Source organism: Magnolia sinica, chromosome 13 (assembly GCF_029962835.1).
Source record: "Magnolia sinica isolate HGM2019 chromosome 13, MsV1, whole genome shotgun sequence".
Taxonomy (NCBI): domain Eukaryota; kingdom Viridiplantae; phylum Streptophyta; class Magnoliopsida; order Magnoliales; family Magnoliaceae; genus Magnolia; species Magnolia sinica.
The window spans coordinates 9,417,241-9,440,493 of NC_080585.1; the positions used below are offsets into that span (position 1 = coordinate 9,417,241).

The 23,253-nt window shown below is 40.1% G+C and overlaps 1 protein-coding gene across 1 annotated transcript; it reads left to right on the top strand.

Moving 5' to 3' along the window:
• The first annotated feature begins 8,769 nt into the window (after positions 1 to 8,769).
• Positions 8,770 to 18,403, top strand: LOC131222725 (protein NRT1/ PTR FAMILY 2.11-like). The gene is made up of 4 exons (XM_058217891.1): positions 8,770 to 8,929; positions 9,034 to 9,251; positions 9,660 to 10,219; positions 16,628 to 18,403. Exons 1-4 carry the CDS (start codon positions 8,839 to 8,841, stop codon positions 17,517 to 17,519), a joined length of 1,761 nt encoding a protein of 586 aa, XP_058073874.1. The 5' UTR covers positions 8,770 to 8,838; the 3' UTR covers positions 17,520 to 18,403.
• The last annotated feature ends 4,850 nt before the right edge of the window (positions 18,404 to 23,253 follow it).

A 23,253-nucleotide genomic window follows, 5' to 3' on the forward strand; every position in this document is an offset into this window, starting at 1 on the left:
TATCAATTACCTACTAGATTGATGGAACATTGATTGGACGGTTGAACAAGTGTCCACACTCAGCAACTAGGATTGTTCAAGCAATCTGATTTTAGGATTGGCAATTGCAATTTCTGAGTCCTGCATATCAACCATCAAACTGAAAGATAGACGGTGAAGATGAAATGGGCTCAATAGCTCCATGGGTTAGTGGTGGAGACACTGTATTTCAACGATAAAACGAGGGATCGAATGCCGATATGGCGAGGGTGGGTGTACAAAACAAGAAAGAAATGGGCTCAGTAGAGAGAACTGACGGTTAGTATCATAAGTTTGATGTGATTTTGAACAGGGTTCGACTGATAGATCGGGTGAACCTCCAACGGTCGGATCATCCATGCACGTAGGCGTCAATAGGTCCATACATCGGTGAATCGAATTCTTATAGATTAATTTATGGTTATGTATAAAAAATAAGCTATATCCCAGTCTCAAGTGGACCACATTACACGAAACAGATTTGAATGAACTTCGACTGTTAAAAACTTTTTGGGGGCCATAAAAGTATTGGATCAAGTTGATATTTGTTTTATCCCTTGATCTGGGTCTTTATGACCTAATCAACGGATTGGAGTCAAATAAACAGTACAGCGAGCCTTAGGAGGATTTAAATGATGGATATCCAAACACTATTGTTTTCCTGTGGTGTGATCCACTTGAGATTTATATCCCTCCCATTTTTGGGATAAAGACATAAAATGATATTTAAAAATGGATGAAAGGAATGGATGAAGCACATACATCATGGTGGGGCCCACAGAGCACCGACCACCAGCTCCGGGGCTGGTGTCAGGGGGAGTAGCCAATTTGATGTGATTTTGAACAGGGTTCGACTGATAGATCGGGTGAACCTCCAACGGTCGGATCATCCATGCACGTAGGCGTCAATAGGTCCATACATCGGTGAATCGAATTCTTATGTTTGTAGATCTCGGACCACTGAAGTGAAATCATATTCTGCCGGCTGGGCCACGTGGGTCAGTGTCAGATAATCTTTCGAAGTGGGCCCCACCATGGGTGGTCCATCGGGAAACGGATTGGCTGGTTTACCCGGTGTAGTGCGAATAACAGCGCTGACGCTCCTCGAGCTCGAGTTGTACAAACGGTTCAAAAGAGATCAAAGTTACAATATCCCGAAATGTATTTATTTTATCCACACCATTAATTTATTTGGTGAGATCAGTTCAGAGCATTAACTCAAAAATAAGTTATATATAAAGCTCAAGTATACCACACCACAAATAGCAATGGGACAATGATTCTCACCGTAAAAACATTCCTATGGCCCGCTGTTACGTTTATTTTCCATCCAATCTGTTCATAAGGTCAGAAAGACCTGGATGAAGAGGAAAAATAAATATAATATTGATCCAAAACTTCTCTGGCCCACAAAAGGGTTTCAATGGTAGATGTTCAATCTCCCACTGCTTGTTGTAGTGTGGTCCACTTGATCTTTGGATCTGTCTTATTTTTTGTCTCAAATCTTTATAAGGTTTCTCCAAAGGGACGAACGGTTTGGATATAACACATACCTCATGATGGGACCCACAAAACTTGGTGACGTCAACACATAAGCAGGTCGGTGGTGTGCGGTACACCAGCCAATCCGCTTCCAGTCCATCGACGGTCTCTGTTGTTTTCTTCATTATCATTGAAAGCTACACTGAAACGTAAACCGTTCGCTTTTGGGAACCTTTATTTTTTAAAATTATTATTGTAATTGACATCTGATCATCTACGTCGGTTGTATAGTAGCTTAACATGCGGCCCATCTGTTCCTCCAACGTGTTATGTGTAGGACATCTGAGCCATTAAAAATTTGGGACCCGCCATGAAGATACGTAGTCTCGAAAATCATGAGAATCCGCCGCATTTGAGCCACACCCGTACGCTGATTGAGAACAACAGGTGTCAATTAATTTGAATGTAATGACCTGCTTGATGAGCTAACCTTCCTCATCTTTTTTGCCCTGGCGATCATCATGGTGTGGCCCACCATTTTCACCGCTCCGATATCCCATCCCATTGGCGGGAAAGATCGGGCTGCATGCTGAGTCAGCGTCTGTTTTAGTTCTTATCTTTTATCGTCATCACCACAGATGAAGTTCCTGCGCAAGGTTGCTGGGTGGGGCCCACCACCATGTTTCTGAGAAATATACTCCGTTTATCCGTTTTGTGAGCTCATTTTAGTATAAAAGATAAAAAATGAGGTGGATACAAGACTCAAGTAGGCCACACGAGAGTAAACAGTGGAGATTCGGTGAGAACCGTTGAAACATTCTTATGACCATAAAAGCTTTGTTTCAGGCTATTTTATTTTGTATTTTCACTTCATCCTTGTGGTAATGACCTTATAAACGGTTTGGATGGCATATAAACATCAAGGTGGACCCCAAGAAGGTTTCAACGGTAGGCATTTCTTTTCCCAATTTTCCCTCTGGTGTGGTCCACTTTAGTTTTGGATCCAACTCATTTTTGGTCACTTGACCTAAAATTAGCTCCCCAAATGGATGAACGGAATATATTTCCCAGAAACATGGTGGTGCTCCCCACCCAGCATCCTTGCGCAGGAACTTCCTGCGAAAGGCTTTCGCAGGAAATCCGCGTCCTAGGGGAAAAGGGGAAGATTGGCTACTCCCCCTGCCACTAGCCCGGTGGCTGGTGGTCTATGCTATGTGACCCCCACCATGATGTATGTGTTTCAACCGTTTTTACCGATCATTTTAGGGCTGGATACCATAAAAGAGAGGGATATAAATATAAGGTGGGCCACACCACAGGAAAACAATAGTGATTGGATATCCACCATTAAAATACTCCTATGGTCCGCTGTACTGTTTATTTGACATCCAATCTATTGATTAGGTCATACATACCTAGATGAAGGTAAAAAACAAAGATTAGCTTGATCCAAAAAGTTTTTAATGGTCTACGCATTCAACACTGTTTTCCGTAATGTAGTCTACTCAAGATTGGGATATATCTCATTTTTGGTCTCATACCCTAAAATAATCTAAAAGAATAGATGAACGACATGGATGAAACACACATATCATGGTGGGGCCCACAGAGCATCAACCAGTAGGCAATGGCCATCACCTCTCTCGATCTCTAAGATGACTCAATTGAAAGAGGACACCCCATGGAAGACCTCATATTCATCCCGCTCGACAACTTTGACTCAACCCGACTTGAATGATGCGGATCAAGTCATCCCTGACACCACCGTTACGAGAAGAAGTCATGAGCCTCCTTTGACAATATGCCGACGTGTTCGCATGCTTTCATTAGAAATGCCCAGCATCAGTAAAAAGGTTATGGTCCATGGGTTAAATATTGACTCCGACTATTAACTAATCCGATAGAAGCGAAGAGCATTCGAGCTCGAGCGGTATGCCGTAATCGGAGAAGAAGTAAAAAAACTCCTCAAGGCCGACTTCATCGAGAAAATTTACTATCCAGACCAAGCTTTTTTGGGCATGGGCAAGGCCCAACTCATGGGGCTCATATTGATGTATGTGTATAATCCACGCTGCCCATTCTTTTTGTCATGTCATTTTAGGGCTAGGGCCCAAATATCAACCTGGTCCAGAGCTCGTGTGGGCCACATAATAGAAAATAATGGTGACAGTGACACACACTGTTGAAACTTTTCAGGTTTACTGTGATGTTTGTTAGAAGTGGACACTGCTCAAGTCAGGACTTTTTGAGTCCACGATGAGCTGACTAGCAAGATAGACGGAACAGATCATCCCATTGTGGGTCTCAACTCTGATTATTTAAAAATAATCAATTTATTAATTACATCAACCGATAACCACGACCCTTATTACATTACAACTACAACCCTTACCACATTACAACCATGACCCTTACCATGTTATATGGGTATGTGTCGTGGTTGTTGTGTTATATGAGTATGGGTCGTGGTTGTCATGTTATATGAGTCGTTGTTGTAATGTGGTGATGATCGAGGTTGTTATGTTACATGCAATCCAAACTGTTCATAAAGTGGCCTAAATGCTCATAAACTTCTTACCATGAAAATAAACTAAAAGAATAAAAATATTTGCCTAATCTAAAGCTTATGAAGCCTTATATGAATTTTCATTATTTTCTGTTGTGTGCCCCACTTGAGCTTTGGATCTATATTCATTTTTGAGCTCATGGCATAAAATGATTTGACAAAACTTGTGAGCGGTATGAATTTCTAACAAACACTATGGTGGGCCCCACAGTATTTACCCATCCCAATCCCCCTGTACCTTTTATTTTTGTTTGCAATTGTTAGTACACCCACTGTTAATTCACACTTCAGTGTTAGCAACCCCCACTAAGGAATTGATACTAAGATCTCATTGTTGAAACGAGGTATCTTTCACTCAGTCTACTACTTGAGCTATGGATCTGGGTGTAAATTCCTCCCGTACATGTCCCATGCTGGTCTCAATATAAAAAGATGCTGGGGGTAATTTAATCCCAACTTTAAAAAAGAGTTGTTGGGAGGCTATACAGGACATTTGTTTAATCCTTCTGATACTCGGCCATTTGGAAATACCATGGTGCTTATTTGGTCAAAATTCCTTTAATTTTCCTTATACAGGTGGACGGTACCACCGACGTCGGAAACACACACCGGCCTTCCATTGGCGGACGACCACATGGCGACATTTCCATTCAAAGGACGCGGGATTTGGGCCCACATAGCATTTTAGTTTTTTAGGCCAGTGGTGCAAGGTAGCAAACTTCTACAAAGAGACGTGTCTTAGGTCGGGCCCACACTCTCATCGGATCCTCTACGCACTGCCCATATCTCTTTCGTGCTTCTTTCTCCTTGCTGGAACAGAACAACAGGCAATCTAGAACACCAATCATGTGTTACGAGAATGCGGATTAGGTGGTGCGTCAATGTGTTGTGTGCTGTGGGGCCCAACGTGATGTATATGTTTTATATCCACGCCGTTCATCTGTTTTGCCCCATCATTTTAGGGGGAGCAGATTAGGTGAAACCCCTAACTGTGGGGCTGATTGTGATATATGTGACTACATCCACACCGTCCATCTGCATTGAAATCTCCTTTTAGGTATGATCTTTAAAATGAAGCAGTTCCAAATCCCAGATGGAGCATAGTACAATAAACAGTGGTGATTGACCATTAAAAACTTCTTGTGAGCAACAAAAGCATCATGTTGATATTTGTGTGGCTTCTTCGTCTAGGTGTTTGTGACCTTACAACTGGTTGGATGGAAAATAAACATTCCAGTGGAATCCATGAAAATTTTAATGGTGAGGATTCAATCACACTGTTTCTTGTGGTGTGGTCCACCTAATATTTAAGTCAGCTTTGTTTTTGTGATCATGCCTTAAAATGAGCTTTCAAAATGATTGGACAGTATGGATTTTAGGCACATACATCACCGTAAGCCCCACAGTCAAGGGTCCCCCCCACCTCAGTGGATCCAGGGTCTCACTTAATTCGCTCCAAAAATGAAGCAGATATGAAGCTTAAGTGGACCACGACACCGGAAATAGTGGTGATTAAAGATCTGAAGCTTAAGTGGACCACGACATCGGAAATAGTGGTGATTAAACACCAATAAAAACTTCTTGAGGGCTGATATTTTTGTTTTTCCTTCATCAAGTCTGAGTGACCTTATGAACCTGTTGGATGACAAATTAAAGTTATGATGGATCTAGAAGGGGCGATTATCTTATTTTAAAAAGTTCACTATTTTAAAAGTTTACATAAAATAAAAAATAATAACATGTAGTGGGCTAGCATGGCAATGTAGGTCATATCAATCTCTTCTTATAACGAGAGACATGTTTAATAATAATAATAATTAAAGTTCTAGTCAGTTGGTAGCTTAATGATGAGAGCCAACTTAATTAACTTCGTTATGAGAGTACTTGTTAAGCTAAAGATTTGTTTATTGCTAAATGTTATGGCTTAAATTCTAAACTATATATTTACCCAACTCGTTTGGACGGGCATTCGCCTCAAAGTGTAGTGGTCAATGATTTATGGGTCAACTAAGTATATGATTATATATATAAACGGTTGGATTTTTTCTATAACGACCTAGAGATTGCATATAATATATAGTGTATGGTAGATGGAAGGTGTGAATATTGAAGAGTCTCACTTACAATGGTGCCATTATTGTGAGGTGATCATGTACCTATAGAGGGACCATTACCTTGGACATGTGGGTTTATTACTTTCATGTGATCAATGGACCACCCTACTTTAGGAGCCCAGGTCGTACAAGTTGGGGCTTGCCTATGAATGATCTATATCTCATGCAAGTGTTCCCACCATAGCGCGTGTGGTCAACCAGGTTTGGATCTAGGTAATGGAGGATTAATAATTAATTAGGTTAAGTATAGGTCTATGAACTCAAGACTTAAGAAATCAAGTGTGTCCCAACTCGAGCATTGGTAGGCCCCATAATTTCCCATTCTTTTACTCTTTTCAATAATTCCAAGGGTGGTAACGGACTCTATTAGTCCCATGGGTATAGCTAAATGGGTATTGTGCAGGTTTCAGTATTGATTCAAGCCCTTAACGATTAGGCTCGCTGTGGGTTTATGATGTAAAGTGGGCTGCAAATGCATTCTTAGTGTTGTTAGACCAAAAGAAGTTTGAATGAAAGTAGTAGTATGTCAAAATCGAGCCTAATCCTATGTATGACATGATGTAATTGGGTTTCATATATGTATAGTTAGAAGAGATTCATTTCAAATATGTAAAAATTGTCCCTTGAAGTGTTGAATGTAAAACTATTGTAATTTTTGATACATGTATGATCATTAATTAAATGGACAACTTTTCGATCTTCACGTGACATTGCATCTAGGGTCAATTGACGTGCCATGCTAGTTGAATTCATCCGTTTTACAAATATGTACATCTTTGGTGTCAAAATTGGGATTTTAAGAAAATTTTACTACTTTCAAAATTTTTCGTTTTCATCATATTTTTCTATTTTGCAATTTTATGAATTTTGCATTTTTAGAAGTTGCTTGTAATAATGTTAGGAATGCTCTAATAGAGTCTTATTAAACATTTTTTTATTTGTTTGTAAATTTAGCCTTTTAAAGAGATTTGACTCTCTTGGGTGAATTTTATTCGAATTAAGATTTTGGATCTTCCATGCGTGTGACGTAATCGAGCAATCCAAGAATTCATTGTATAAATTCAATGTCTTGATTACTTGAGAAAGATGGTAATCTTCTTCTTGTTTTTCACATTTTTTCTTGCATTAGTATATCCCTGTCCACACCCTAACACTAAACAATGTTGTTATAATGCTCCTGTGCTCTTAGAGCTCTGTAAGTTATAGTGCTGGTTGCAATGAGACACTTAAGTCTAATCCATTGACCTATTGTTAATTGGGTCCAGAAAATATTTCATTGGCTAGCATGCAACTATATGCAAATCCAGCAAATGCAACCATTTGATCAATGGCCTTTAATACAGACAATCAAGATCATTACGGAAAAATCAGTCCAATTAACAAATTCCATCAGTTTGTTAGGGTCCGTCATAAATTGCTTATAATTCTAATAATCACTTTTGTTAGGCTGTCATAACCATCCCATCCATGGATAGGAAAAGAGATGGAAATAGCTAGAAAAACATGCTAAATTAAGGATGGATTAGATCATTTGATCAGCATGATTTTTCATGTATCTCAAGAAATGTGTTGTGGACTTGGACAGTAACGATCACCCTATTAGACTCTCCAAGTAAACAATGCATGCAACTAAGAGCACTGTTACTTATAAGCAAATACGCACTATATGCATGTGTAGAAAGAGAGATAGGTTCTCCAGTAGGAGACCAGTTGTGTGATCTTGACTGGGGTTGGGCTTTTGTGGGTCCCATCATAATGTTTATGTGAAATCTGCTCCGACTACTAGGTGCATCACCCCATGCTAGGCGCAGGGTCAATATAGGTGACTCACCCAGTAGTCATCCAGTTGATTTCACATAAACATCAAGGTGGGGCCCACTCAAGCCACTCACTTGGGCATCTGCCCACCCCAATGGCAGTGAAAAATCTAGCTGAAGGTACTCTAGTGATGATTAATCAGATTAGTTAGGTAATTTATTGAAAACTATTTTGGAAAATGTGCCTGAATGTAAAATCCGTATTGGTGGGTAGTTTCTTGTAAAACTCTATATTTAGTAGGTAGTTTCTTGTACAACTCTCTGATACTAATTAGGTATTGTAGCCCATGTCACTTTTTGGTAAGAACTGAAATAATCCTGGAACCAACCATCATTCTCTGTAATTCATCACTGTGAAACAGATGAACTCATTTTTTGTGCATCTACCAAACAGGCCCTTAGTCGGTTCGGCCGACAGCACCAACGCGGTAACTATGCTTTCAAACACGGCTGCATTTGTCAGATTAGCTGATGGATACCTAACAGTGGTAAATGGTATTTTGTAATTGTGAAATGGGGATGAGCACCGCCACCAAACAAGACATGATAAGCCACTGACACTGATGGCGAGGTCGGTCGATGTCTGTATTAGGCCAATTACATTTGTGTGGCTGATTATTCCGCCGCTCTACTAAAGGGAAGACCACGGTTCTACTCTTGCTGATGTACTAATTTTCAACTCGCCAGAATCAATCAATATAATTTCAGATATAAAACAAAATTTGTGTGGACCACGTGCGATCATCCTCACTTATTTAATACAATCTCTCTATTAATTTCTCTCTCACACACACACTTCAGTGGTGTATATATAAGGTGGAAAGAGGCGAGTAAGAATAAAATGCAAGCAAGTATGGAGAAACCAGAGAAATTAGAGGCAATCCAAGATAAGAAGAAGCATAGAGGATGGAAAGCTATGCCATATATCATAGGTATGTATGGATGTTTCAATTAAATGGCCACTTTCTCTATGTAACTTTTTTTTGTTTTTTTCAGACCCTTTTGATTTCTAAGAAGATGTACCAAAAAATTGTAGGAAATGAGACATTTGAGAAGCTTGGGACTATTGGAACCACCTCCAACCTCATGATCTATCTCACTACAATCTTCAACATGAAGCGCGTATCGGCTGCTCTACTAATCAATATCTGGTCTGGTACTACAAACCTGGCGCCATTATTCGGGGCGTTTCTTTCTGATTCTTACTTCGGTCGCTTCAAGACGCTGGGATTTGCATCGATCGCGTCTCTTATGGTAGTGCTAATCACCAATTATTGTGATTGTCTTACTTTCATTGATTCAAAAATTCCATTGATAGAGTGGAAACATTAGAATTAATAATTTTCTCGTTCCAATGTAAATTTTGAAAATTTTTCGAGCATCTGTTTGGATGGGGAATCCTGTATAATTGAGATTAAGTGTAATCCTGATTTTGGTGTGCCTCAAGTGCTCGATGTCGGATTCACTGCACTAAAGCTGCATTTTTTAGTTTTTTTATAAATAATTGCAGCTTTAGTGCAGCGAATCAAAGAAATGAAGTATACCGAAATCATGATTTCATAGAATCCCCCAACCAAACGGACCTAAGTTTCTTATTGTGTTTGTGTAATTAGTATTTTATAAAGGTTATGCTCAAATAGATCATGTGTGCTTTGTATGAAGGGTATGCTCCTTGTCATGCTAACGGCGGCGATCGCCAAATTGCATCCCCCACACTGTGGGACTCATGATGCTGGATCTTGTGTGGGGCCCACACCATTGCAAATGGCTTTCCTACTATTTGGTCTTGGATTTCTAGTCGTCGGCGCCGGCGGAATTAGGCCATGTAACCTAGCCTTCGGAGCTGATCAATTCGATCAGTCGACGGAGTCCGGTAGGCGGGGTGTCAACAGCTTCTTCAACTGGTACTTCTTCACCTTCACGTTCGCGATGATGGTTTCACTGACTGTAATCATCTACGTTCAAGATAAAGTGAGCTGGGCCTTGGGCTTTGGGATCCCTACATTTCTAATGTTCCTATCATGTGTGTTCTTCTTCATCGGTTCGAGCGTCTATGTTAAGATAAAGCCCGAAGGAAGCCCATTTGTTAGCATAATACAGGTTTTAACGGCTGCGATTAGGAAACGTGGATTAAAGCGACCGGATGGCTTACCACACTCTCTCTTCAATCCTGTCCACAAAAATTCTATCAACACCATGCTTCCATACACGGATCAATTCAGGTAATCCGTTCATCTACTATTGAAAGTTTATATAGAAAAGGTGATTATCTTGTTGTTTAGGAAGTTGCTATTCGCACTCAACTTGTTGATTGATACACCCTTTGTTCCTATCTAGAGATGTGCTGGCTCAAATGTCAAGCTGGTCTTCTCAACCGGTTGTATGCAATACTAGAAATAAGCTAATGGGCTCAAAAAAAAAAAAAAAACCTGGTCAAGTTATTCTCAACCTTTCAATTGTTATATAAACTATGACCCACTTGATGAGTGAACAAGCTTTTGCTTTTTAGGCCACATCATCCACATAGTAGGGATGGACATGAGTTAACAAGCTTTTGCTTTTTAGGCCACATCATCGACATGGTAAGGATGGACAGGTTAAAGTTCACACCCTTGTGCCAAAAGGCTACTATTTCCACCTTCATCACCCATAGGCCATGCAACCCCATTATATATATATATATATATATATATATATATAGAGAGAGAGAGAGAGAGAGAGAGAGAGAGAGAGAGAGAGAGAGAGAGAGAGAGAGAGAGAGAGAGAGAGTGTCTTCCTCACCTACACACCAACGCAAGTGTGCACCTTTGCACACGTGTCATGTGCGTCTAATCCGAACAATTCATGTGATCATGAGGAATCCCATGAAACCTCAAACGACAAATTTTCACCTTGATCTAAAATTCTAGTGGGCCATAGCAAAGAGAAATGCAACTCCAGGGAGGAAACTGCTTTCATTTTTCATGGCTAACCAAAGTTTTAGATCAAAGTAGAAATTGGGCCATGAGGTGCTGCTTCACATAGACCGTTCAAATTTTGGAGGAAAATCACATGTGATGGGTTCTCAAAAAAGTTCGCACGAGTTCCATGTGAACTAGTGTGCGTGTGTGTGTAATGCGATGAGGTTGAGTTGTGTAGGCACCATGATGTGTGTAATACTATGAGGTTCCGTGTAATACTATGAGGTCGACCTCATGGGATAAAGTTCCCATGAGGTTGAGCTGTGTAGGCACCACGATGTGTGTCGCACATCTACCCCATTAGTTAGATGCACCATTCCTTGATGAGCTGTAGGCTTAGAAATCAAGTCAATCCATGACTTGGATGGACCACACCACATACAACAGTTGAAAGGGATTACCCTCTCATTAAAACATTCATAATTATTTATTGGGCCGACATAGATGTGGTTCACAAATTCAGCCCATCCATTGTATGTGTCCCACTTGGATGAGGGGTTAGAACAAGTTTCAATTGCATCCAAAACTTAAGTCAGCTCTGCCAAGTGCTTTTATATGTTCTAGGCATGTCTTAACATGGTTTCAGAAGATATGGTTCACATGACTGTGTACAGTTGATTTTTGGAATATCTTATAAACTAAAGGAAACCCATCAAATGAATGGTATTGACGTTGGACACCCATCATGGTGGGACCCACGCATCTCGACCACCCACGCATCTCGACCCTATATATATATAGTGTTCGAAATACAATATACTATGGTAAATGTTCTCTCTTTCTCATGCAAGTCCCTCGGTCTCCTCCACAGCTTTAACTGTGTGATATTCTACCATCATTTTATTATAATCTATTATAATGGCCCATTATTATATGGATCCGGAAAGGACCTTCAGTATCATCTAAAAAACTGATTCTTTGGAATCAAATGCAATCCATTATTAAAATAATGGAATAATCGCACAATGATCGATGGACTGAAGTAATGGAATAATCGTACAATGATGGATGGACTTTTCCTTGTTTGATCTGGATTATCCATTTTTAATGCTATTGGCTAGATGGTTGAGATCATCCACTTTCGGTATTTTTGTACCATGGATTGTCAATGATAACACAGACGAACGTGCAGTTTGGTCGGCCTTTTCGGTATTCGTCATGTGGTCCAGGTTCATACACGTGAGAGTGGGACTGCTCATCCCTCTTCACGCGCAGACAAACTAATGGCGGAACGGTGGATGATACGGATCAGGAAAAAGATAACAGAAAGAAAAACGTTACATTTGATTTTGAGGAGGTGGGGTCCACACATCTTACTTTAGGATGCAGAAATCACATAAATTCAACGGGTCATTCTGATTTCTTCTGGCAGCACAGAAGAAAAACAAGGAAGTCACGTGAAAAAAAGGAAGCGGACTGCGTAGTGAAAAAAGTAAACTCCGTGAGGTCCACCCTGATTTATGTATTTTATCTGCTCCGTTCATCCATTTTCCCACATAATTTTAAGCTTTAGCCCAAAAATGAAACATATAAAATGTTCAAATGGAACACACCACAGGAAACAGTTGAATTGATCTTCAACCACTTAAAATTTATTAGAGGCCATGGAAGTTTTGGATCAAGCTAATATTTGTGTTTTCCATTCATCCATGTCTTAATGATATTGTGAACAGGTTAAATGACAAATAAACATCACTGTGGTGCCTAGAAAGGTTTTAACGGTGGAAATCATTATCCCCACTGTTTCCTATGGTATGATCCACTTGATCTTTGTATATGCAATCAATTTTGGGCGCAACCCTTTAAATTAGATGGAAAAGGGGATGGACGGTGTGGATAGACACATATATTCAAGGTGGGCCCAACTCAGTTTACTCAACACGATAAGAGCTACTGAGTAACTCAGTACGCAATCCGATTTCGTAAAAACATGCTGAATCGCAACGAAGGAGCGGTGACCTTTTTAACGGACGCTGAATTGCGTGGTGACCCCAACAGCACGTAGCTACGTAGTGTCAGGAGACTCTGCGGTGCCTATCCGCCCATGTATGTATTTTATCCGCCCCTTCCATCCTTTCTGCCATCTGAATTTAGGCGTAAGCTCAAAATAGAACCATATCCAAAGCTCTAGTGGACCACACCATGGAAACAGTGGGGATAACGAATTTCCTTTGAGGGCCGCATAAGTTTAGGATTAAGTTGAAATTTGTGTTTTCCCTTCACCAAGGTCTATGACCTTATGAACAGATTGGATGAAAAATAAATATCATAGTCGACTCTTAGGAAGGTTTCAATGGTGAATGTCATTATCCCATTGTTTCTTGTGGTGTGGTCCACTTTAGAGCCTTGGATGTGCTTTAATTTTTAGGTTATGCTTTAAAATGAACTGGAAAACAGATAAATGGCCTGGATAAAGGACATTGTTTGGCTGTGACCCCAAAACCAGCCACAATGCATGTGTTTTATACACCCTTAGTCCATCCATTTTTTCATTTCATCTTAGGGCATGAAAAAAGAAAGAAAGAAAAAGAGATAAACCCAAAGTTCAAGTGGACCCACTATGGTATATGGTGGGGATAATGAAGTACACCACTGAATCTTTCCTAGGGCCCACAATAATGCTTATTTTTCATCCACCTTGTTCATAAGCTCACACACCTAAATGAAGAAAAATCACAAATATCAATTTAATCTAAAAGCTTCTGTGGCTCCAAAGAAGTTTTCAACAGTAAGACATCAATTCTCACTGATTCTTCTGATTTGGTTCACTTGAAATTTGGATCTACTTCATTTATGGGCTCGTTCCCTAAAATGAGCTGGAAAAATGAATTGGCGTGGATAAAAAACATTCATCATGGTGGGGCCTGTAGAGCTATGAAACCAGATACATGGCTAGTGGTGGGGTCATTAGCCAAACCGCATCCGTGGATAAAACACATAAAACAGTCCTGACACCACTTAGCTACGTGGTGATGGGTGACCACGCAATCCGGGTTCCGTTTGGTTGCACCAGATATCATGAAATTTCCCGATTAATAATAATGCAAAATATCACGAAATTTTATGGGTATTCCGTGCAACCAAACGCAACCTAGCTAGCATCCGATCTTGCAAACCTTTTCTTTCATGTGGTTTCCATACAAAAGGTGAGCCACACCATATCACCTGACACGAAATACAATTGGGTGGGCCATATCACCTGATATCAGGCATTGATGATGTGTCCTGGCGTATGTGTCAATCTTCCTGATTTTCATCTCACATAATCATCATGGTGTGACCCACTTCTTGTACGGATAAGATAATCAACCTATATGACACTTTGGTGGGAAAGAAAAGGCTGCAGCATAACTTATGATACAGCCACTGTATTGAATCATATCTCATTTTACTTTAGTTTGGATAATTGGATTATACTGTATGAAGTATTTTGTGCAGCTATCATTCCTTTTCTTTTTGCATCATATCATGAGAAACGATCCAACACTATTAGTTATGATGCTCCCATCTGCAGCAGGACATTTTCAAACCCCAAATCAAATCCATCGGGACCGTCCATACTGGCACTCACTTTATTAGTCACGATGCCAAAATCATGCTGGTTGGATGATCCCATCCATCCAAAAAGCTGGTTTTCCAGTTTATACTTTGTAGCTAGCCATCCCTTTTTCCAGGCCATACATAAGATCTAGATGTGTAGGTTTGCTTCAACAAATTGATTTTTTAAAGCATGAGTAAATATATGATGGGCTCCACCAAACAGATTGTACAAATTTCTGAATAGGCCTGTTTAATTTTCTTGAAGGATCCTGACCGTCCATTTTATAGGCCATTGATCAGCACAGGTTAGAATCATACAATTATTCTGGTTTTACCATGCCATAAGTGTATGGTCAGGAAATGGAATATTGTCCAAGCATGTTATCTCCACGTGCCACTTCCCATGGAAGCACTACAACTTGCAGCGCTTTGACAGCAATAAATCATTTTTCTGTTGATGAAATTATTAGTATATGTGTACATTCATGTGGACACACATGCAAAGATCCTGTCATGTCATATTATATTATATTATATTATATCCTATCCTATCCTATCATATATCAGCCAGAATTAGCTTATTCAGAGGGATTATGCATGGCCCACTTTCTGTGATTGTAGCATACAACTAGTTTAAAAGGCTCACTTCACCGTAATATTTGAATGTCTAGAAAATTAGGCTAATCTAACTATCATGTTAGCCACCACACGAATTTGGAGATTTTGGTTGGGGTTTCATTATTTTTTATAGTGTGGTCCACATAATAATTGGATAAGCTTGATTTTTTGAGCATCCCGCCATCATGGTGGGTTCACTTGATCTGCAGGTTGGATGCAGTAACCTTGCTCTAGGAAGACTTGTAGAGGAACCGGCCTCATATCATATGTTAATAAAGAGCCATGCAAGAATATTCCCGGCGCATTGCAATATATATGATAAGTCAGAGAATAGCTGTTCAGACGATGGGCCTCACTGGCCCTCAGGGATTAAAAATAAAATTTCAACGTTGAAATATTTCAGCCTTTTAATTATAAAAAGTCAACTGATCAAGGGATTAAAATATTCTAATGTAAGATTTTTTTTTTTTTTTTGGCTCTCTCATGGAAGGTGAATCCCATCATAATGTAAACGGTTTCGATCACTCGAACATGACCCAATGTCTACTTCACAGCTTTGTTGGTTAGATTAACTCATAATGCAATATGTGGGGTCCACCATGATGTGTTCATGACATCTAATCCACCCATCATGTGCGCCCACAGCTCATGAACTCAACTGGTTGACTTGACACGATCTGTCAAGACTCAGCTGACTTGGTGTGACTCACCAAGGCTCGATAATGTCATGTTCTAGGTGATATCTTGTAACATTTCATGATGTAGAGTGGGTTACAGATACTTTCATGGCAAAGATAGACCACAAATGGCCTGATCGGAGGTGGAAGTGTGATCAGGACCGTTAGAACCTTAAAACAGTTATATTTCACAAATCAAAATGAGTTTTTTGACGTATCATATATGATTTTGGGGTAGGAGAAGCTACTTTAGCCAACAAATTCTGCTATATCGGGTTGCCTACACTGGATTTGCGAGATTCCATGAAATCGAAGGTTAAAAGTTTATTTTATTTTTACTATAAATAGTAAGTTTTAATAATTTGATCATCACTTTTGATAGTCTGAATTTTAGGAGTCGTGAAAAGGGCTTAGAAAAATTAAGAGAAAAACATGGTTAGGTCAAATTGCACACTTCCAATTTTTTTGCCGAAAACCATAAAGTCCAGTAGGAATCATGGTTGTCTATAAATAGTAAGTTTACTATTTATAATAAGTCACATTTTTAGGGAGTTTAAGTCTAAAACTTCTTCCTTCGTTCACTATTTAAAGGATTATAATTTCAATTTTATTATCAATCAATTTATTTTAACTTATTTATGTTTTCATTCACCGTGGAGTCAATAAATCTCTTCGAGGAGTCCAGAGAAACTCCGTGGATTTGGAGTGGTCATCTGTGATCGACCTCATCTTTCTTTGTGTCATTTAATGAACTTGAAAATACAAGTCCTGCTAAAATACAAGCACCAACTTAATCACTGAAATTGAAATTACTAACTTATAACTGTGATAATAGGTTCCTTGACAAAGCTGCAATCTTGACCGTCGAAGATAAGATCAACGCCGATGGATCGGCCGCTGATCAGTGGAGGCTTTGCAGCATCCAACAAGTGGAAGAGCTGAAATGCCTATTGAGAGTGATTCCCGTATGGAGCTCTGGTATTCTATTCTTCATCCCAATCGTCCAAAATTCAACATACGTAGTCGTCCAAGCCCAACAATCCGATCGCCACCTTGGCTCATACGAGATCTCAGCCGCTTCGTTCACTATCTTCGCCATGATTACAATGACGATTTGGATACCCATCTACGATCGCATCTTGGTCCCATTCATCCGACGGCTGACAGGCAAGGAAGGCGGGATCACATTACTCCAGAGGATGGGTGCTGGTGTTTTTCTCTCCATATTCTCGATGCTAGTCTCTGGCCTGGTGGAACGTCACCGTCGGTACATCGCCCTTCATCATCCGACGCTTGGAACTGCATCTGGTGGTGGTGCGATCTCATCTATGTCAGCTCTTTGGTTGGTCCCACAGCTTGGTATTGCTGGCCTATCAGAGGCGTTCAGCGCAATCGGGCAAGTGGAGTTTTACTACAAGCAGTTCCCAGAGAATATGAGGAGTGTTGCTGGGTCCCTCCTCTTCATCGGTATGGCGTGTTCTAATTATTTGAGCAGTTTGATGGTTGCGATTGTCCATCAGACTACGAATCGAGGTGGGGCCCACAACTGGTTGCCTGAGGATCTCAATAATGGGAGATTGGAGTACTTCTATTTCCTCATTGCTGGCTTAGGGATTGTGAATTTTGGGTATTTCCTTGCATGCTCTCGTTGGTATAGATACAAGGATACGGATGGGCCCAGTGAGATTGCCATGGAATCCAACGGTTCAAAAGCTCACCCAGTTTGAGTTTAAATCTAGGAAAAGGAGGGCTTGGAACTACACCAACTAGACCTAATCAAAGCATGTATACTTATCACTTTTTAAGTGGGCCGGCCCACCTTGGAAAGCATACTCATGTCTTCATTTCTGACAAATAAGGCTCATGTTTCGGTAATCCAGACCGTAGATCTCTCGTGTGATAACGTGGATATACTGTAACCCAAAAATCTCCTCTGTTGGACTACTCCACCTTTCAATTTGTAGCATACAGGTAAACAACGGTCAACATTCAACTAAACAAAAGCCCTAACGTTGGTTGCTGGGATAATCCAATCTTGATATTTTGGGGACATGTTCCGTCCATCCTTCAACAGAACAGACCAATGGTTTGGATTACTGAATCATGAGCCTCAGTTGTTAGAATCAAAGCACATCAGGTGGGACATGGTTCCTCTCTTAGTCAAAGGTTATAATGCTTTGGTAACAGGAAGAAAAAGAGCTTGAATTATACAAAGCTTTGTACGTGTGCCTTTTCATGGTTTAGGTGCATCCAAGTGCATTTAAGTGTGGTCTAAGTTCATCCAAGTGCATTTGAGTGTGGTCTAAGTGGGTCTAAGTGAATGAAAGTATGTTGAACACACTTACAAATGCACTTAGACTGCACTCAGATGCACTTAGTTGTACTTGAACATACTTATACCTACTTAGATATATATGCATTGTATATGAACAAAGCTTTGTAATCGATCTAGGATGAAAATGAAGGAAGACATACATCAAGAGAAAATATCCATGATCTTGAGAGGTTCTATCAATTCACTTGTAGTCCTAAGTTGAAACACTCCATGTTTGTCCTTGAATGTAGTTTATGTGTGCCAAAATAATTAAAGGAAATCAAGTGTCTTTCATCATGGTATGGTCATGAATCTACGTACATGATTAAGTCTACTATTATTTTAAGACCATGAGGGGCATGGCATGCGCAACACACGTGAGAGAGAGGGTTGTAGCTATATTAAGAGAGAAAGGAAGAAGGGTTTCAAAGGTGGGTGGGCCATGCCAATTTCTTCCAATGCTATGGCGCATTGGAGCTTTAGATTTGCCTCTTTAAGTTCACATCCTAACACTAACACACTTAACAAATGTAAAATGAGAATGTTACATAATAAGCAGAATGGCTTTCACATAGGCCTTCTTAATTGAAACGATGTTAGCCACCCCCACTAGGGATCGATACCAAGACCTCAGTGTTGAAATGAGGTATCTTGAGGTCTTGAAATGAGGTATCTTTCACTCAGTCTACCACTCAGTCTATCCTTAATTATCTTGCTTTTATATGTGTGTTGCATATAAAGAAGAAGAGAAGTGAGAGCAAGCCACTCTTATAAATTAATTGAAAAGATGAAAATACCCCTCGAATGAAGGGCTAATCACACACAAAAAAAGAAAAAGAAAGAAAAAAACCTTATGGTAGCAATTCTACCTTCATGATAAATCAAAGCCCCCAATGTTGTACAATGACTCCATTAAATGCAATAAGAATGTGGTAAATGGGAGATCTGGCGTAGAATCTTGAGACTAAAGACACCTGCTTAGAGATGGATTAATGGAGAGAACGACATGCGGATTGCTTTTTTTATTTTTATTTTTATTTAAAGCACTTGCGCACTTTTGATTAGGGGGTGGCAATAGCCCCAGCCCAATAAGAAGATGATAGAATAACACAGCAATCTCAAATGCGTGCATGATTGTAGCATCCGTCAGGTGTATCCCATAATGTAAATGCCATAACTAAGAAATCATGCTACTTTACAAATTGAATTTCTCGTAGTCGTCCATATGCTTCCAAAATGTGGCCCCACGTTTTGACCTGGGTGCAACATGGACTAGATTTCACGTCTGTAGACAGGGTCAATCCATCGTCACTGGACGAAATTTAAGGGACAGGCCCAGCCATGGCCTTATAATCATAGACTGCGTGGCCCATTGTCGTCCCTACTTTAATTTGGGTGGGCCACGGTGAGTCTCAAGTGGTAGTGCATGCCATATGGACTCATGTTAACTCGCATGCATGCACGCTCTCAAGTGAAACTAAAAAGAAGTGTGTCCTTGCATGCATGCACGTTCTCAAGTGGAACGAAAGGAGATTGCAGCAACCTTTTTCAAACGCTTTTCCCGCTTGGAAAAGAAAAAGAAAGACGAAGCAGCTTTTCTTATGCATTAAAGAAGGAGAGGAAGTGCTTGTTTGGGAAAACAACGGCGGCTATATATCTTTCAAAGGATGCTTTCAAAAGCTTTAGCAAAGCTCTTTTAAACTATTTATTAAAAACCATCTTTATATATATATATATATATATATAGTCAATAAACTTCTTGCCGCTAATCATGCATACAGTTTAACCTTTTTATTTTTGTATGATAAAAAGGACTCCAATATCCTACTTCTACTATTCCCGACTCCCTGCTGAAGCTAGCTCTTGGCATGAACATCTTGCAATAGGAAGATTGGTGGGGTCCACCCTAATGTTCATGGGAATTTCACCCATCTATTATGCTTCCACAAAACAAAAGTGACATCTGAAATATCAAGGATCAAGTTTATACTTACTTCTAAATCGGCGGCCACATGCCTTCTAGAACATAAACACATGACGTGGATAGCGAGGTGAAACTACCACCAAGGACTTCCATGGTCTCAAGATTCCATCGGGCAGGCCCACCATGATGTATGTGTTTCATCCACACCACCATCCATCGACTCATTTTAAGTCATAAAGCCCAAGATTATAGAATATCCACAGTTCAAGCTAACCACTCCATTGAAAAAAGTGAGGAATAAGACTCCACCTTTGAAACCTTCCTGGGGCCCACAGATGTTAATATGCCATCCAACTTGTTCATCAGGTCACACGGACCTAGATGAAAAGAAAAAACAAACATCAGCTTGATCCAAAACTTTTGCGACCCCTAAAAAGATTTCCACGGTGGGAGTTCAATGCCATGTGTCCTAGGTTGTGGTGAATTTGAGCATTGGATACTTATCAATTTTGGACTCATGCCCTAAAATGAGCTGGCAAAATGGATGGATGGTGTGGATAATCATACCGCCCCCACAAAGTCTGGACACCACTAAGGCCCATGTCACCACACAATCCGCATCTAGAACTGTGATAACCAGTCAAGGAAGTGTCCGTATGTTTCCTTATGTGAAGCTCACTTGAGTTTTAGATCTAATTCATTTTTGGGCTCATCCTTTAAGACGATCAGGAAAAACAGATGGAAAGAATGGATTTCTCAAAAACATGACGGTGAGCCCTACAATTGTCTCAATACTCACCGTTTCCTTTTATGCGGCCTACTTGAGTTGTGGACCTGACTCTTTTTTGGATCCACTACCTAAAATTATCTGGTGAAATTAGTGAATGGGGCAGATTTATGGGCCGCACAAAATTTTCAAGGGAGATATTCTATGTGGGTGTTCAATACCCCGGCCACTGTTTTGTGCTTGTGGCCAGTACTTGAGCTTTGGATCTGCTTTATTTTTGGGGCCACGCCCTTAAAGGATATGGCGAAAGTGGTGAACGGGATAGATTTGTCACATACATCATGGTGGGGCCCATAAGTTTTTCAAGAGAAATTTAACAGTGGGCATCTGATATCCGCTATCATACAATGCGACCCACTTGAATTGTAGATCTACTTCATTTTTGAACCATCTCATAAAATGATCTAGCTTATAAAGTGGTGAACATGATAGATTTGTCGTATCGCAGTGGGCCCCACAAAATTTTCAAAGAGATTTTACCACGTGCCTTTAAAACCCACAGTTTCATACTTGTGGCCCACTTGAGTTTAGGATCTGTCTCATTTTTGGGCCATGCCCTAAAAGGATATGGCGAAAGTGGTGGATATGGTCACGAGGGCCACAACTTTTTCAAGGGAGAGATTCAATGGTGGGCGTTCAATACCTACTGTTTCATGCCACGTGGCCAACTAATTAAGTCATGGTTCTGTTTCAATTTTGGGCTCACACCTTAAAATGATCTGGGCAAAGTAGTGGATAGAGTAGATTTGTCACAAATATCATAGTGGGCCTTATGAGTTTTCGAGGGACAGATTCAACGTGGGTGTTCATACCCACTTTTTGGTGCCATGTGGACTGCTGAGTTGTGGATCTGCCTCATTTTTTGGACCATGCCCTAAAATGATATGGCAAAAGTGATGGGAGGGGTTGATTTGTCACAAACATCATGGTGGTGCCACTAGTTTTATTTTATTTTATTTTGTGGGAGAGTTTCAATGGTGGTCGTTCAATAGCCACTGTTTGGTGACATGTGGCCGACTTGAGTCTCGGATCTGTTTCCATTTGGGGTTCATGCCCTAAAATGATATGATGGAAGTGGTGGGTGGGATGATTTTATCACAAATATTAAGGAGGGCCCCACAAGTTTTTTGAAGGGGAGAGGTATTCAATGTTGATGGTCATTCAATATCCAGTGTTTCGTGCCAAGTGGGTCACTCCAGTTTTGGATCTGCTTTATTTTCTAATCATGTCTTAGCATTTTTTTAAGCCCATGTCTTAAAATAATATGGAGAAACTGGTGGACAGGGTGTCACAGTAGTCCCATGAATTCTATGGGGAGAGAAATTCGCCAGTGGGTGTCCATGCATGTGTTTTATCCATGGAGCAGTTGGCTCAACTATGTGGGGTCCACCAGGATGCATGAGTTATATTGGCACCATGTTTTGCCAGCTCAATTTAGGGGCATGAGCCCCAAAATGAAGTAGATCTAAAGTTCAAGTGGACCATGACCACAAGGAAAATAGTGGGGATAATGATGCTGAATAACGTCAGCATTCCGTTTCTAGGGTCCACCATGATGCATGAAAATCCTATTTGAGTAGATTTTTTATCATTTGAAATCCTTTTTGTTGTGAGTTTTGATTCAAATATGATCTACTCATTTTCTTTGTTATTATTATTATTATTATTTTTTGTGCAAACCAATATGGAATATAGAACTAAGAAAACGGCTCGCAAGAATCGCGCCGGTTCATCGTCTAGATTAACCCCTCTTGGTGTGCAGAGCCTACGGTTGTCAGAGGATGATCAGGATTATGTTCGGAATTTTCGCACAAGAGACATAATCATTGAAAAATCTGTCAACTTAGACCACGTTGCTAGGTTTACTCTTGTTCCTATTCTCTTAGAGGTTGGATAAAAACACATCTTGAGTTGGGGTGGAACGGCTTACCGTTCCATCGTGCAAGGCATGTATGCATCCATTTGTAATGTCTCACTTGAGAATTTGACATTCTTAGTTAAATTTGTGGAAGAGACATTCACAATAACGCCGCACGTTATTTCGGTATTGATGGACATAGTTGTTGCGGAAGATGGAATACAAATTGCCACATTGTCAGAGAAGATGTCGAACTCTAAAAAACAAGCCATCACTCATAAATTATGTCATTTTAATGCTGAATGACGATTATGTAATGTCCTTCCTGCTAACTAAATGCTTCCAAAATACCGCTTATTACATCAGATTTTTACGTCCAACGTTTATCCTCAAGCCGGGAATAAGACTGATCTTACTCCATGCTTAGAGTATTTCACTTTGTTATATCTGGTATGTATGTCTGTCGGCCTTCCTTAATTTGTTACATCATCATTCGGTTTCGCTTGCATCCCAAATACGGTTCGATTCCCTTTACTCATCTCATGACTTGTCTTGTATTCCACTACAATGTTCAAATT

Bases quoted from the DNA above. Each gene is read 5' to 3' on its own strand.
- LOC131222725 (XM_058217891.1), top strand. From the start codon at position 8,839: ATGCAAGCAAGTATGGAGAAACCAGAGAAATTAGAGGCAATCCAAGAT. The intron at 8,930-9,033 runs GTATGTATGGAT...AAAAAATTGTAG, and splicing joins AGCTATGCCATATATCATAG to GAAATGAGACATTTGAGAAG. The intron at 9,252-9,659 runs GTAGTGCTAATC...CTTTGTATGAAG, and splicing joins CATCGATCGCGTCTCTTATG to GGTATGCTCCTTGTCATGCT.